The sequence below is a fragment of the Myotis myotis genome, unplaced genomic scaffold, assembly GCF_014108235.1.
Source record: "Myotis myotis isolate mMyoMyo1 unplaced genomic scaffold, mMyoMyo1.p scaffold_m19_p_1, whole genome shotgun sequence".
NCBI lineage: Eukaryota > Metazoa > Chordata > Mammalia > Chiroptera > Vespertilionidae > Myotis > Myotis myotis.
The window spans coordinates 30,139,123-30,154,047 of NW_023416313.1; the positions used below are offsets into that span (position 1 = coordinate 30,139,123).

At 39.5% G+C, this 14,925-nt stretch overlaps 1 protein-coding gene across 1 annotated transcript; it reads right to left on the bottom strand.

Annotated features, from left to right (window-relative positions):
* On the bottom strand, nucleotides 1-11,454 carry CNGA1 (cyclic nucleotide gated channel subunit alpha 1). Its single transcript, XM_036301098.1, has 8 exons — nucleotides 11,342-11,454; nucleotides 9,340-9,456; nucleotides 8,283-8,345; nucleotides 6,139-6,177; nucleotides 5,942-6,055; nucleotides 3,894-4,001; nucleotides 3,058-3,164; nucleotides 1-1,872 (listed from the first exon to the last, which is right to left on the bottom strand). Exons 1-8 carry the CDS (start codon nucleotides 11,446-11,448, stop codon nucleotides 458-460), a joined length of 2,070 nt encoding a protein of 689 aa, XP_036156991.1. The 5' UTR covers nucleotides 11,449-11,454; the 3' UTR covers nucleotides 1-457.
* Between the last annotated feature and the right edge of the window lie 3,471 nt (nucleotides 11,455-14,925).

The window sequence follows — 14,925 nt, forward strand, 5'->3', positions numbered from 1 at the left end:
CTAAATTATTAAATAAAGAATAGTCACTATAGTTTGAGAATTTTTTTTTCTTTATTGCATTCTAATTCTTTTTAAGTTGTATTCTGAACATGATGTGCATGATTCTTCCCAGTTACTCCTCAACCATGTAAATTGCCTGAAAGTGAGGGACACTTGTTCCCTTTTATAAATATTGTTACACGAAGGGAGCCTATGTGGGGGGAATCAAAAGATGTAGATACTGACAAGTTAATCAGTTATATCTTTGCACACTGTCCATAGTGGAAAATCCCAAGATACAATGATTCTTTAATCACAGTACCTTACATGCAAGTGTGTTGGCCTTGTGCCCTGCACCAAAGCACATTTTCCTCATGGAAAATCCCCCAGCTGCACCTTCCTCTTCTCCCAACTTAATCATCACTTAGTCACATCACCGAAAGGATCATGAGGTGCGTCCTTGTGAATAGCTAGCTCTTCAGTCCTGTGCGGAGTCTGTGGGCCCACTTTCAACTCCAGATCCTTCAATGGCTGAAAACTCTGTTTCAATAAGTGGTTTCAGAAATCTCTCAACCTTGGTGAGTCTTTGCTTCAGTTTCTGCTGCATGGACTCATACTCAGCCAGGATCCGAGCAAACCTTGTTTGCAGGAGGTCTACTGACCCTTCCATTCGGGTGACCTTCTCTTCAAGATCTTTGGGGTCATGGCCAGCATTCGCGATATTTACATCCAGCAGACCATCTTTCATCAAGATTTGCTTCCCCTTCTCTTCTAGCATACCTTTGGCATCCGGGTACTCAGTTAGAGCTTCCATGAGGTCATCTTTTGAGAGACAGAACAGATCTGAGTAGCCAATGCTTTTAATATTGGCCGTTCTTCGATTGCCAGCTTTGCTGCCTTTAATGTTAAGGATGCTGATCTCCCCGAAGTAGCTGCCATCACTCAATACCACAAACTGAGTGACTCCATCATCTGCCACCACAGCGAGCTTGCCTTCCTTGATGATGTACATCTCTCGTCCAATATCGCCTTTCTTGCAAATGTAATCTCCAGGGCTGTAGACTTGGGGTTGTAATTTCAAGACCAACTCCACCAACAGACCAGCCTCACAGTCGGCAAAAATGCGCACCTTTTTTAATGTGTCTAGGTGGACACTGATGGCGATCTCTGCTCTTAGTTTATCAGGTAGGTACTTCAAAACTTCTCTCTCATCAACTGTTTTTTTGTTGGTCCACAGATAGTCGAACCATTTAATAACTCTCTTTTCCATATCTTTGCTTACATTTCGAAAATGCATATATTGCTTGATGGCATCAATTCTTGCTTGAAATTCTGCTCTGGCTGCATTCATGTTGGAAATCATAGAACCTATGTTACCAACAATGGTAGCAAAAATTAATACTCCAATTAAAAAATCAACCACCACGAAGACATACTCAGAATCCCTCACAGGAGGTGGTGTTTCACCAATGGTGGTCAAAGTCAGTGTAGACCAGTAAAGGCTATAGACGTACTTTCTAGCCAAACGGCTAAATTCAGGATCATTAACATCAGGATAGACCCAGGTATCATTTCCAAATCCAATAGCTTTGGAAATAGAGTAGTACACACATGCGTTCCAGTGGATAATGATGACGATGTACATAACAAGGTTAGAAATCCTGAAGATGTTTGGGTAGTTAGTTCTTGTTTCTGTTCTTTGGAAGAACTCGAACATTCGAGAGATCCTTAAGAGTCTGTTTAATCTAATTTCTGGATAGTTCCACCCCAGCTTAAAATATAGCAGATCGGTTGGTACCACTGATAGAACATCAAGTTTAAATTGTAAGTTTGATTTATATTTCTCTATGAGTTTAAGCTCTTCCTTCACCAGCAGTCCTTGTTCTAGGTAACCTAAAATAGAAAAAAATCAATTTAATGTGTGTTTTTTTTTTCTTTTTATGCTATTGTGAATTTTTCTGAAGTAACTCTCAATAAACTTCATTGAGCTCAAAACAAGAACTCACTTTCAATAAATATGCTTTTAGCAATGTAGGAAGATATGAGTACCAATCAACATATAGCTATGGAACATACTATGTTGTAGAAATAAAAAGTAAAACTTTGTAAGTGCAAAAGTGAGAAATTATATGCAACATATATATACAAATCTCTGTAGATCAGTATCTCCATCCAGGCAAAGCCACCGCTTTTATGAACAGTGTTCTTGGAAAGTCTCCTGGACCCCTAAGCACTGTGCTCATACCTCAGGCTACTCTCTTGACAAAACCCCAACCTCACCCTTGAAACTTGGGTACCATTGTGAATATTCTTTCCTTGCTCCTTCAATGTGAAGCATAAGTGTCCTTGGTGTTAGCATTCCTTAGACATGTGGGATCTTCCCTTCTCCTACACTGCTACCATGGGCTGGTGAATTAAATCCAGAATTCCAGCACTCTGATACATTTCACTAGGAAAACCATTTGTTCTTCCTCTTATACCGACTATCAGAGCTGCAAATAGGACACAACAACTGCAACGTTCTGTGTTCACTGGTTACATTTGCATGTGGAAGCAGTGTAGAAACAATGGGTTTATATCTACTTAATAAGAGTGCTTGACGTAGGTAGTTATTAGAGTCTTCCCCCTGGTCAATAATGCCTCGCCATGGATCACAAAGTTGAGTTAAGGATGTGTGTTCTGTTTCTTACAAAATTTCTAATACAGCTCTGCTGGGTTCAATGACATTTCCCTCCATGCCTCTTTAATCTCTCTGTTAGGCAGCCTTTCCTCACAGGGCTGACAGACGATTTCTGCTCTCTTCTATTCCTTTCACCTGGCATAAACCCAATGAACAGGGTAGCAGAGGAAAGCCACCAATCACGTTCGAAAGGTTGCCTAGAAACATCCCTTCTGAATCCGTTGGAGCGAGCTGAGCCTGTGGGTGGGAATACGGTATTCTTGCTTTCAACTGTGTTTTGTTCTCTAAAACAGGTTTTTGTGAGTTACTTTGAAGAGTGCTTTCATTAGAAAATTTCAAATTATATTATAGATATCAAAGCATGAAATTGCAAAATGTCCCAAACTGAACATATTTACCTGTCCTGGTTCGTACAAACATATCGAGAAGATAGACTGTATCTGACAAGTAATCAAAAACGAGCCAATACGCTAGGTAATCAGACTGGAGTTCCTCAAAACATGCTCTGTAAAAAAAAATTATATAAATAAAGTGGGAGCCGTTTCAGTGAAAGTCCTCTTTGTGTAATTTTCTCATGATGAGAAGTATAAGACTAGGAGGGGTCCTTAGAAGCCATTGAATCTTTCCCAAATTGGAGCGGTTGGATTAGTTTTCTCACACTTCTGAATTTCAACATTCTTGCCATTATACTAGTTAGCTTTATGGAAACATCAAATAAGAATAAATGACCTAGAGCTAAAGTCAAATACACTGGGTCATATACATTAATAACCAGGTTCATACTGACTGTCAGTGCCCAAAATGCTTCAGGAAATTATGTTTGGTTCTGGATGGCTGAACTGTTTACTGGCTAAAAGACAGGGGACCATAGAAATCATTTGGGAAACACACCTTGTTCTAAACCAATCTAGGTCCTTGATCTTTTTCTACTCTTGGCAAAATGTTTTCTCACAGGGAAAAAAAAAATCCCCCAAAGTTCTAATTAAATGATTGGGCAATCAAAAATTTAAAAGTATCCTCTCCACCCCTCCATCCTGCTACTGGATTTCCAAGTATATTGGGAAGGAAAGCACCTAGTCCTGATCTTAGGAAAACACGTTGAGAACAACATAGAGTCTCTTTACAACCTGTGGTGAAGAAAAGAGGGATGTCCTGAAGAGCTCTAGGCCAGACAGTTAAGTCAGTTAACTTGAAAACTGAAAGTGAGCTGAGATCCACAAAAATATAGAGAGACCTTGCAATAATCAGAGTCCAGTTGTACATGACGGGTAAGGTGATGCAAAACAGCCAATTGTAGTATGTGTTTCCCGAGGGATCAATAACCATGACTTCTTTCTTCTCCCTAGCAGCAATCAGACACAGAGGGGAAAGTCACCAAGAAACAAAAACATTTCAGTTTCACCTGTCTAATATGACAATGCCCATCCCCCACAATTAACAAAAGAGAAGGAAGCTGGAGAAGCTTACTCTACAGGTTAGCTTGGCATAAGTGCACTAGTTATAAGAAACTAGTTAGTGAAGGGTGTCTAGATAGTTAAGTTACTAGTCTTACATTAAACCATATTTTACACTTTAATTAAAGCTCTTGTTTTACTGTGATGCTGTAGACACTGCTATCTCTTCAGCCACAAAGAAGGAATCACGGCATAGATCATACCAACCCTGGACATTTCACAGAACCCTTTGGTAAGGTATAGGTGGTGGGAGAATGCTGGCTTTGCTATACCCCCTACCAGGTAACAAAACAACCAGGAACTACACTGTGAGGGGAGAACTCATGCCTTCTTTCTAATCTGTAGGAAAGAAGAATATAGCACAATCTAATAAAAATGCATATTCATAAGCATGTACAGAGGACTAAGGGAGGCAATTGTGGGCAAGAGGAAGGGAGGAAGAAAATATATGTTCAAATAAAAATTTTTAACTTTCTTTTAGTATCAAGCCTATATTTTTAAGGACTTTTTTCTTTATACAAACTTCAACAACTTTCTAACAGGCACAATTAATTGAACCATTGCCTGGTAAAGAGTTTTAAGTAAGTTTAGAAAACAATTTTTCTTTTAATAAAAAGCAAAAAGAGCTTTGCTACCAGAGGAGTACAGGAGTGGGATTCCTCCATTGCCATGGGAGTGGGGTTCTTGGGGTACCACTGAAATGAGCACTTTCAGAAGCTCCCACGGGAGAATGAGGTGCGGTTAGAAGACTTTATTTGTGTGGAGTTATATTCCTCAGCCTCCAATGTTCCATTTCCCTTAAGCCAGTCCTGAAGGAGGCGCAGCTGTGGGTTCAGCAAAGCCAAAGCAAGGCCAGTGTTCAGAGCTTTCATTCCAAGTTGCAACTGGGACCAATCCAGCATCAAGTTAATTAAAGTCTGCTAGTCCATTGTATGGAGTCTTACATTACTAAGACCCCTGCAAATGCAGGGAGTGTACTCCCTAGAACAGCAGTCCCAAGACGGCCAAGAGCCAAGAATGTGTGCTCCTTTGTCTAGGAGTTTAAGTGGTCAGGTTTCTCACCCTCTTGGTGGCTACACCTATCCTGAGCACAGCCTCACTTCCAGGTGTGACTGCCATACAAGCACCTTCCCACGTCACTCAGACCTTACTGGGCATGTGTCCAAACTGCCTTTGTCCAGTCCCTTCCCCCACTGATCCGCGGGAATTAGACTTGGAGAGTGTTAAATTAGCAAAGCTGTATGAATGGCATGCCTATGTTATCTAGTCTTCCCTTTACTCCTTTCCTGTTAAAGAATAACCAGATTATGACAACAGTATCGACTCAGCCTTATCATTGTGCAATTCCAATTCTCAAATGTTTGTTTTAAAAAGGATCATTCAAATGGCTGGTGTTTTTGCTTTTGAAATTAGGCATGGCTTTTTGCAAGGAGACTCCTTTATTTTGGAGTATTTCCCATACAGTGTTTATTCTGCAAAAATGTTAATGAAATTATTGAATTTATATTTCAATTTTTCTAATTGATGGTAAGATCCTAGGAATCCTATTCTCCTAGGAGCCTAACTATCTCCCAGTAGTAAGTTTCTCTTTATCAGGGTCTGGGGAAGGGAAGTAATGATAACAATGAAAGTTCTTGATGAGAAAACTAAGACTAAGGCTTCTGCTGTTAATTTTAAGAAAATAAGAAAAAAAGTTAAACTACATTTAATAACAATTTATTTAGTCTTCACAGAGGGCCTCTTTACTACAAAGTTTTAGGAAATTCCCCCTGGATCCAAAACCCATCACCAGTGCATTCCTGATTTCAATGAGAGTAAAAAAACTTACTCTTCTTTCTTATCTTTATCTTTCTTTTCTTCTTTCTTTTTCTTCACTTTGTCCTTTTCTTTTTTCTTTTTCTTCTCTGGGTCCTTTTTATTTTCATTTTTATCATCTGGCTTGCTGAAAAAGTGAGATATTTACTTAGTATTAAAACGCAAAAAAAAAAAATGTCATGGGCAGGAAACTGTGGAAGTCTAACTTACCTCTTCTTTTCTTTTTTCTTCTTTTTTTCTTTTGGCTCTCTAGAGAAGAAACAATATCTCCGTCACATAGTCAAATTCCATTCTGACTTCCACTCTTATTTATTTTTCTCTCCACTGAGCAATAATTCTCAGCTTTGTATTCAAAGGCCTGCCCCTGTGCTTCGAAGCCAGAAATCTGGTCTCCTACTGGAGAGTTCTACTAAAATGCACATGCATCCAGGTAACAAGGCAAACAAAGAATAATTCCTGGGTGGATGAATGTGGAAAACTGAAGAAAATGGAGCTGGGTAAAGGCATAAACCCAAGGAGAGAAATTTAAGAAACAATAGCCCCTAAAAGAATGTACTTTCAAAGTTTCAATATATATTTTAAAAATTCTTTCAATTTTAAGATTCTTGATATTACTTATATTTACCCTTCAATAAGAGCTTTGAGAATTTTGAGAAAATACCATCAATTTTCATAGAGCATTAATTCTGCCTGAAGCAATTATTTTATGAGCAGTCAAAAAGCTCTGTGGTAACCTAGTAGAATCCTCATTCTTAGAATCATTCATTAAATTTGAGAATTAGACTATATATTTTTCTATATACAATTTCTTCCTGAGTGGAAACTATGGGATTAGAGGCCTCTTTCGATGATTGGTCTTCTCCATGAGCAGAAAAAGGATTCTGGAGTCAGACAGCCAGACCCAAGGTCTCAGGAGGCTGCCATTGTTGGCACCAATGTCTTGGTAAGATTTACCATGGGCACATGAAAGAACAGGCATCTCATTACCACAGGATTGTCAGAGAAGGCTGTTAGAGGGAGGTAGGTCTAAACCTAGGCCTCAAAGTATGAGCAAGAGTTGGAAAAGTTGAGAAGAGGGAGGATGTTAAAGGGGGAAAATTTGTAGGTACAAATGTACAAACAAATTTCATCTGGGTACAAATGACCAGAATTGGAAAGCTGCTATTGAGGAGAAATAGGAGATAAAATGGATAAGTGAGGCTTGGTATCTAAGGTCATCCTGTCAAATGGGAACAGAACATAAAGTTGAAAAGGGGAGAATTTATTTCTATGGGAACTCACTCCTGTGAGACAGGATTGAACACCCTAGCATCGATCCTGAAAGGTGGTGCTCACACACTGCTCAGATGGCTCTTGGAAGCTCAGAAAAGGTGAGGGCTCACACCAAGTGAAATAGAAATTACAAAATGCCATGCCAGATGGTGGAAGAAGGTGTCAAAAAGGCTCAGAGAGTGGTATGCTAAAATGGGTATCCTATATAATAAAAGGCTAATGAGCAAATTGACCGAACGGCGGAATGACTGGGGAAGGGACTGGACAAAGGCAGTTTGGACACATGCTCAGTTTTCCACATTCACCCACCCAGGGGGCAGATGCTCAATGCAGGAGCTGCCCCCTGGTGGTCAGTGCACTCCTACAGGGGGAATGCCGCTCAGCCAGAAGCTGGGCTCACGGCTGGCGTGTGCAGTGGTGGTGGCGGGAGACTCTCCTGCCTTTGTGGCAGCGCTAAGGATGTCCGACTGATGGTTTAGGCCCGCTCCCCATGGAGCCGTCAGTCAGACATCCCCCGAGGGCTCCCAGACTGCAAGAGGGCACAGGCCAGGATGAGGGACCTCCATGAATTTCGTGCACTGGGTCTCTAGTCCTACATAAGAGAAGTAGCCCACCAGTTGCTCATATTCCCTAAGGATGCTCAGAGAATACAAAAATGATCTGAAATGTGCAGGTGAGAGGGGCACCAGCATCACTGAGAAGTTCAGTGGTACTGTCCTCTGTAGGCCAGAGCTGATAATAGGAGATGCTGGTACAGAACTGGGCTCCCCAAGAGCAATAGGGATGACAGGATCTAGAAGAACAGACTAGTGGCAATGCTTACCCTTCAAAGAGAGATGGGGCCCATAATAGTAATTCGCAGTATTGAAATGCTCACATGCATACATACATACTACTTTTAATATGGGTAGCTACATTTTTCAGAAGTACATAAACAAACAATAAAGTGACAGAATATCCATGTCATTGTGTTAGGTAGAGTTTGCCTAATATCTGCCCTATAACAGGTTCAGATATATCCCTACCTTTTCACTGGTTTTCTCTAAAAACAAACTTTAGTTTTCTATTGTAAATATACTTACTGCTCCTTATTGCTGCTGTTGTTAACATTGAAAAGTGCAATGACACCAGGCAGGTACTGTTCCCTAGGGAATGAAGAAGTTCTGTGAATTCATAGTAGTCACCATCCATATAATGTCTACGGTAAGCACACAGTCTTAAAGAATAACTTTTTTTTCAGTTTCTATTTATTACTAATGATTGTCTAGACGAGTTTTGAAAATATAGAGCCTTCATGAAGCATGAGCTACCAAATATCACGCCATGAACCAAAGTGATTAGTAAACGCCTGTTGATCAATGCTCACACTGAGAAGTAGCATCCTTATTGGTCTCCACTGAGGCAACTGGATGCCGCTAACTCCCAGCAAGAGACCTGGGACTTACACTTAGGAAGCTAGGAAGGGAAAGAAAGGCAAATGAAAAAAATGGAAAAACTGGAGGTAGTCAGTGAAAAGAGAAATAGGAGAGGAGGAAAAAAAGGAGGGACAAAGAGCAAATAAAAAGTGACTATGTTCCACAGGATGGCAACCCCTGACCCACACCACCACACACAGCTTCCACACCCTCAGAGTAGCATGTGTGACGTTTCCATGACTGCTTACTCCCTACGAAGGACTTTAAGCTTTGCTCCTCTAGCTACTCACTCCAGTGCTCTAGTTCCCTGAAAGGAAAGTCAAATGGGATTTTGAAAAATGACAGCCAAGTTTAAAACACTTTCTTATGGAGACAAACAGAGCTAAACTACTTCAGGGCCCTAGAAGAAGGATCAGAGAGAAGGAGGAAATCAGAGAGGACTGGGACATGAGGCTTTTTAAGACACAAACATGTGTCTCAGGGAAAATGATCACCAAGAGCATGACTTGGGGCCCCATGGACATGAATAATCATCAGGCAGTAGCAGTCTCCCAAGAAAAGAAGTAGCGAGTTCCTCCCGAGATCCTGCATAGCGATGAGGGAGCAGGACCATTTGCCAAGTCCACTAAAAGGAGAAGATCTTTTTTCATCTAAACAATGGCTCAAAAACCAGTATGGGGAAAAGAAAAAAAAACAGTATGGGGGAATAGATCAGATTGCTCACCTCTGTGATAGTCCTCCCTTCCTGCGTGAACTATTTCTGAAGGAATCCCTGGCACAGGGGTTTTCACTCTCGGAGTCTTCAAATATAGAGGCACTGTCATCGTCGTCAGAAAAGGAGCTACGGTCCAATGGGAGGGAGAGGTGAATTAGAGCAATGCTCTAAACCAAGCATGTCAAACTCGCGGCCCACAAGGAATATTTTTGTGAACCAGCCAATATAACGGTAAGAAATGTTTTAATAAAAATTTTGTAACTTAATTTTTACAATATTCTGTTATACATAATTATTAATAACGAGCTACAACGTTCGCTAATGACTGATTACTATACGTAATCATATTGCATTTGTTTCCCTTACGCGCCTTACACGCAGGCGCACCATTTCTCTACACTAATACCAGCAGCAAATATTTTAGCAGCCAATTGCCACGTCATTAGTCTTGGACTGACTTGTTTGATGTGCGCAACAGGAAATAGTTTTTTAGAGAACAAGAAAAATAGGTTTATTTGCATTACGCTTATTAATTTGTGCAGTTATTCAGTGTCTGGTAAGTTAATGTTCAAGAAAAAATATTAATTTTTATTAAAATGTTCTATTATTTTATGTTAATGATTACTAATTTATTTCAGCCTTTTGTATTCAGCATGTCTAAATTGAAATAAACCTACGTTTCTCTGAAAATTGAAGCTTTTTTTTTTTGCTGCCCACATAAACTTGAACCTTGTTTATTTGGCCCGTGTTAGCCTTTGACTTTGACATGCTTGCTCTAAACTGATATGGAGGAATGCCAGTTCTCATTAGGGGGACCCTTACCCCTTTTCCTTCCCTCTCAAACTAATACACACAGCAACTTTTAATTAGAGTGAAATGAGAACTGTACAGAATACATAGAATTATAACCACAATTCAGTGAGATACATGTAATTACGAAAATACTTTCTAGGTCATATACAGGGATATGGACTAACTTATAAAAATCCTAGAGGCCCAGTGCATGAATTTGTGCACCAGTGGGGTCCCTCAGCCTGGCCTGCAGGATCAGGCCAAAACCAGCTCTCTGACATCCCCTGAGGGGTTCCAGATTGTGAGAGGGCACAGGCCAGGCCTAGGGACCACACTGTTACATGATTGGGGCTGGGGAGGGATGCGGGACGTTGGCCAGTCAGGGAGGGACCAGGGGAGGGCTCCAGGGCATGTCCAGCCTGTCTCACTCAGTCCTGATTCAGGGGACCCCAGTAGCAAGCTAACCTACCTGTTGGAGCGTCTGCCCCCTGGTGGTCAGTGCACGCCATAGCAACTGGTCAACCAGTCGACTTTCTGCCCCCTGGTGGTCAGTGCATGTCATAGTGAGCGGTTGAGTGGCCTTAGCATATCATTAGCATATTACACTTTGATTGGTTGAATGGGCGACTGGATGACCAGACACTTAGCATATTAAGCTTTTATTAGATAGGATTCCTTCCATTAAAAATATATTCAACCACATGTATACATGTTCTCTTCATTTATAGAAATAGAGTAATGCTTTAAATTATACTTTTAAAACGTGCTAGCATTTCACACTGTATTTTTTCACATGTATCTATGGCAATGCTATTCCTTTAGAATTGAAAGGTCTTGCCAGTGACTAGAAAAATATTTGGCATAGGGGTTTCTAAATGAGCTCAATAATATCTATGTTTATTTGTTGTACAAGTTATGCTGTTTCAAAGTTTATAATTAAATAAATTATAATTAAATAAATTATAAAGTTCAAAGTTACAAATTAAAAGTTAAATTGAACCCTGGCCGGGTAGCTCACTTGGCTGGAGCATGGTCCCACACACCAAAAAGGTTGAGGGTTCCATCCCCGGTTGGGGCATATACAGGAGGCAACAAATTGATGTCTCTCTCTCTCTCTCTCTCTCTCTCTCTCTTAGGTAAGGATTAAAAATAATTTTTTAAAGTTAAATTGAAATTTAAGAGCTCCATTAAAAATCCATGGAAAAATGAATGGAGTTACCTGCATGCTCCATTTTCCATCCTTCTTATTTTCTTTTCCATATCTGGGACAATCACATTGGGAATGTTTATGAAAGAATGCTGTGTATTGATAATATTTTTCTTCATGGTTAGTTTAATATCTGGGGAGAGAAAAGGCTTATTAGTAAGAAGATTTTTTTTATATTTACATACATAATCAAAAGTTTCACTCTACCATTCTTCTAATGCTTCTAATCTTATTTCCAGTTACATGTGGGAATTTTTCTTTAATGGAATAGAAACATGGCCTAAGCCCTTAATTACCACTCGCCAATTTTTGGTGCATTTTTTTAAATTCCAGAATATAAGAGAGAGATAGGACTTTTTTTTTTTAATTTTGGATTTGCCCAGTTTTGAAATACTCAGGCACTGTGGGTGTAAGACAAAACTACAGGGACCTCACATATACATTAAACAATTAAGAAATAATAAAAAATAATAAAATACAATACAAAATGGATGTAATCAGCTGTGAATGTCTATAGGCATTCAGACAAAATGACTTGAGTGGTATTCACTTTGGAGTGAATAAGGATGCAACTGATCCACATTTGTAGCAAGTCCTCTAAATTACTGTGAGACATACAGTCCCAGCAACATATGTTGAGAAACACTGGCCTAAACTGTCATCTGGTTACATTATTTAGCAAGATCAGGTGGAATGAGCTGGGCCAAACATCGATCCACTTTACAGCTGCTTCCAGCATGTACCATGCTCATATGATCGCTGTCTACTGCCTTGCCTTCCCACCTACCCGCTTCGACTGCCCTCAGTGTATGTACCACTTCTGTCCACGGTCCCCAGAGGGACCCTCTCCCCAATTCTGCAGGTACCCACCTTGAGAATGCCAGAAACCACGACAAAGGTGCTGTTCCCTGATGCTCCCCCAGCTGCCATGCGGCAGTCCTGCCTGCAGAGTGGAGGATGTTCCCCCTCCCAACCCCCTGCTTCCCTTGATCACCTGGGCCTGAAGGGGCCTTCATTTTCCATGAGTCACTGCTTAAAAAAAACATACCTATCTCCACAAAAGCCAGCACATGTGAGGCACCCCTTGAGGGGTTCCCTGGGAAGACTTTTAAGGTGGTAAAACTAGAGGTCCTGTAGGGACAGGTGGGCAGGAACAGGCATTATATGTGCTGTTAATGAGAGTAGAGCTCTATATTGTTTGGACTTTATACAATGAACCTGTATTAATTTTATAACAAAAGGATAAATATTAAAATATTTTTCTCAAATGAACATTATTTCAAAGCAAAGAAGATTTGTTTTTTTAAAAAATATATATTTATTATTGATTTCAGAGAAGAAGGGAGAGGAAGAGAGAGATAGAAATATCAATGATGAGAGAGAATCATTGGTCAGCTGCCTCCTGCACACCCCCTACTGGGGATCGGGCCTGCAACCCAGACATGTGCCCTGACAGGGAATCAAACAATGACTTTCTGGTTCATACAGAGCTCAACCACTGAGCCCTGCCAGCTAAGCAGAACATTATTTAACTTATAGAAATGTTCATGATACAGTGTTAAGCCCAAAAAAAGCAGATTGCTAAGCAATATTTTTAGTATATCTCATTTTATTAAAAATTATGTATATGTACATAGAAAAGATAAGCACCTTAATGTCACATATGCTAAGATTTTGGTGGCATAAGTATTTTCACTTCCTCTTTGTGTTCTGTATTTTTCTCCTAATTTATTTTTTAATTAGGAAAAACGGTAGCACTTTTACATAGGATTTTGTTTAGTGGCAAAAATAACGTGTTAGCACTTTTGCTTTCAAGGGGTGTTTTGCAGTTCTTCCCCAATCTCAGCAGTCAGTTGCAGAGCTTAGATTGTTTCTTAATGTTTAGCAAGGCCCCCAGAGCTGTGTAACCAGCCACAACAGGCTCTCCTAGCTCTGCGACAGGTCGCCAGTACCTGAAAACAGACATCTCTTGTTTGGCGAAGACATGGGTTCTAACCTCTGCTCTTCACCAAACTGCCAGTGAGACCTCAGCAGAGATGTTTCTGAGTTTCAGTTTCCTCTTTGTAAAGTAGAGGTGGTAATTCCTTCCCTGCCTATTTTAATTATTCTCTATTTGGACCTAATGCAAAATATATATGAAGCAATACTGAAGGCTGTGAAGAGTTATACAAAAGCAAGTTGATGATATTATTCTATAATCTCCAAGCTCAGAGAGAGGCGACTATCCACTACCTTATGGAGACATACAGAGCTAAAATGATTAAAATAATCTTTCCGTAATCCCTCCCCCCTTGAACTATAACTTTGAGAAGTCAAATTTGTCAAGGCAGCTAGTTAACAATTACCTTCATAGGATCATACCCAAGCTGTAATTCCCACAAAAAAGAAAACAAAGCTGACGCAACACTATTGCTATGTATGCCCATGGCAAACACAGGGACCTGTCAGGCTTGTTATGTACATTATTATCAACTTATGAAGAAAACAAAATACTTTCTCAGGAAAACAATAATTCACCAAGGAGGTCATTATTGTCATAATCATTACCATTACCTTCACAATCCACAGAAAGTTTACTAAGCAGCCATCATAAAATAAAATCTCAGTTAATCAAAATTCAATTAATGAAACCATCAAACATCCAAATACATTATCTAGTACTATTTTTGCAGCCAAAACAATTTACAAAGCAAACACGTTGAAATAAAAGGGTAGTTTAAATGTCAGAAAATGTAAGGATCATGAGAGCAAACTATCTGTTTTGCTCACTACTCTTCCCAGTGACCGGAGCTAGAAATATTTTTCACGTCAATTTAAAGAATTCATTATAACTATAAAGTCCATATCTTATGGTCACAGAACATTGCAAGACCCTACATCATGAGAGAAAGACTTTTTAAAAAATCAAGATGCCATACTAATCAGGAGTAAGAGACTTTTCACGACGGTAGAAGGCCTAACTGTGTTATCGTTCCCACTTTCTCCACTGAACAAAAAAGTATTCAGAATTCCAAAATTTGATCAAAAATTTAACAAATTCTGATTAACCGAAGATTTATTTGCCTTTTTTGTTAGGGTACCTCATTCTTTCTGTTTCATAATGGAATTTCTCGGAAATGCGTGTTGATGAGAGGTGTTTTTGGAAAGTCAAAATTATCTCTTCAAAATATATAACTTATTTCTTTTTCTTGTCTTACATTGATAGAAGTTATAGAACAATGTTAAATAATAGATAGCATCACTCCTTGTCTTGTTTCAGTTGCTAGAATTTCTCCTATTGTTGTCCATTGGTTTCAGATAAATATTCTTTATTGTATTCAGGAAGTTTTCTTTTATTACTAATTTCTTATTTTGTCAAGAGTAGATGCTGAATTTTATCAGTTACCTTTTCATCAATGAAAGCTGTATGAGTTGTTAAAGTTAAGTTGATTTATACTTTGGAACATTTGCAAACCATTAAGTGTAATTATAAGCATTTGTCCCACACTATCAAGTACCTATATTAGCAAAATCTTGGCACAGTGGTTGTTTGCTGATCGAAAGCTACATTATATACCTCCTTTAAGGGGGTATAGAAAAGTAACAGCTGTGGGAAG

Bases quoted from the DNA above. Each gene is read 5' to 3' on its own strand.
- CNGA1 (XM_036301098.1), bottom strand. From the start codon at position 11,448: ATGAAGAAAAATATTATCAATACACAGCATTCTTTCATAAACATTCCC. The intron at 9,457-11,341 runs GTAACTCCATTC...ATTGGACCGTAG, and splicing joins ATGGAAAATGGAGCATGCAG to CTCCTTTTCTGACGACGATG. The intron at 1,873-3,057 runs GTAAATATGTTC...TTTCTATTTTAG, and splicing joins GTTTGTACGAACCAGGACAG to GTTACCTAGAACAAGGACTG.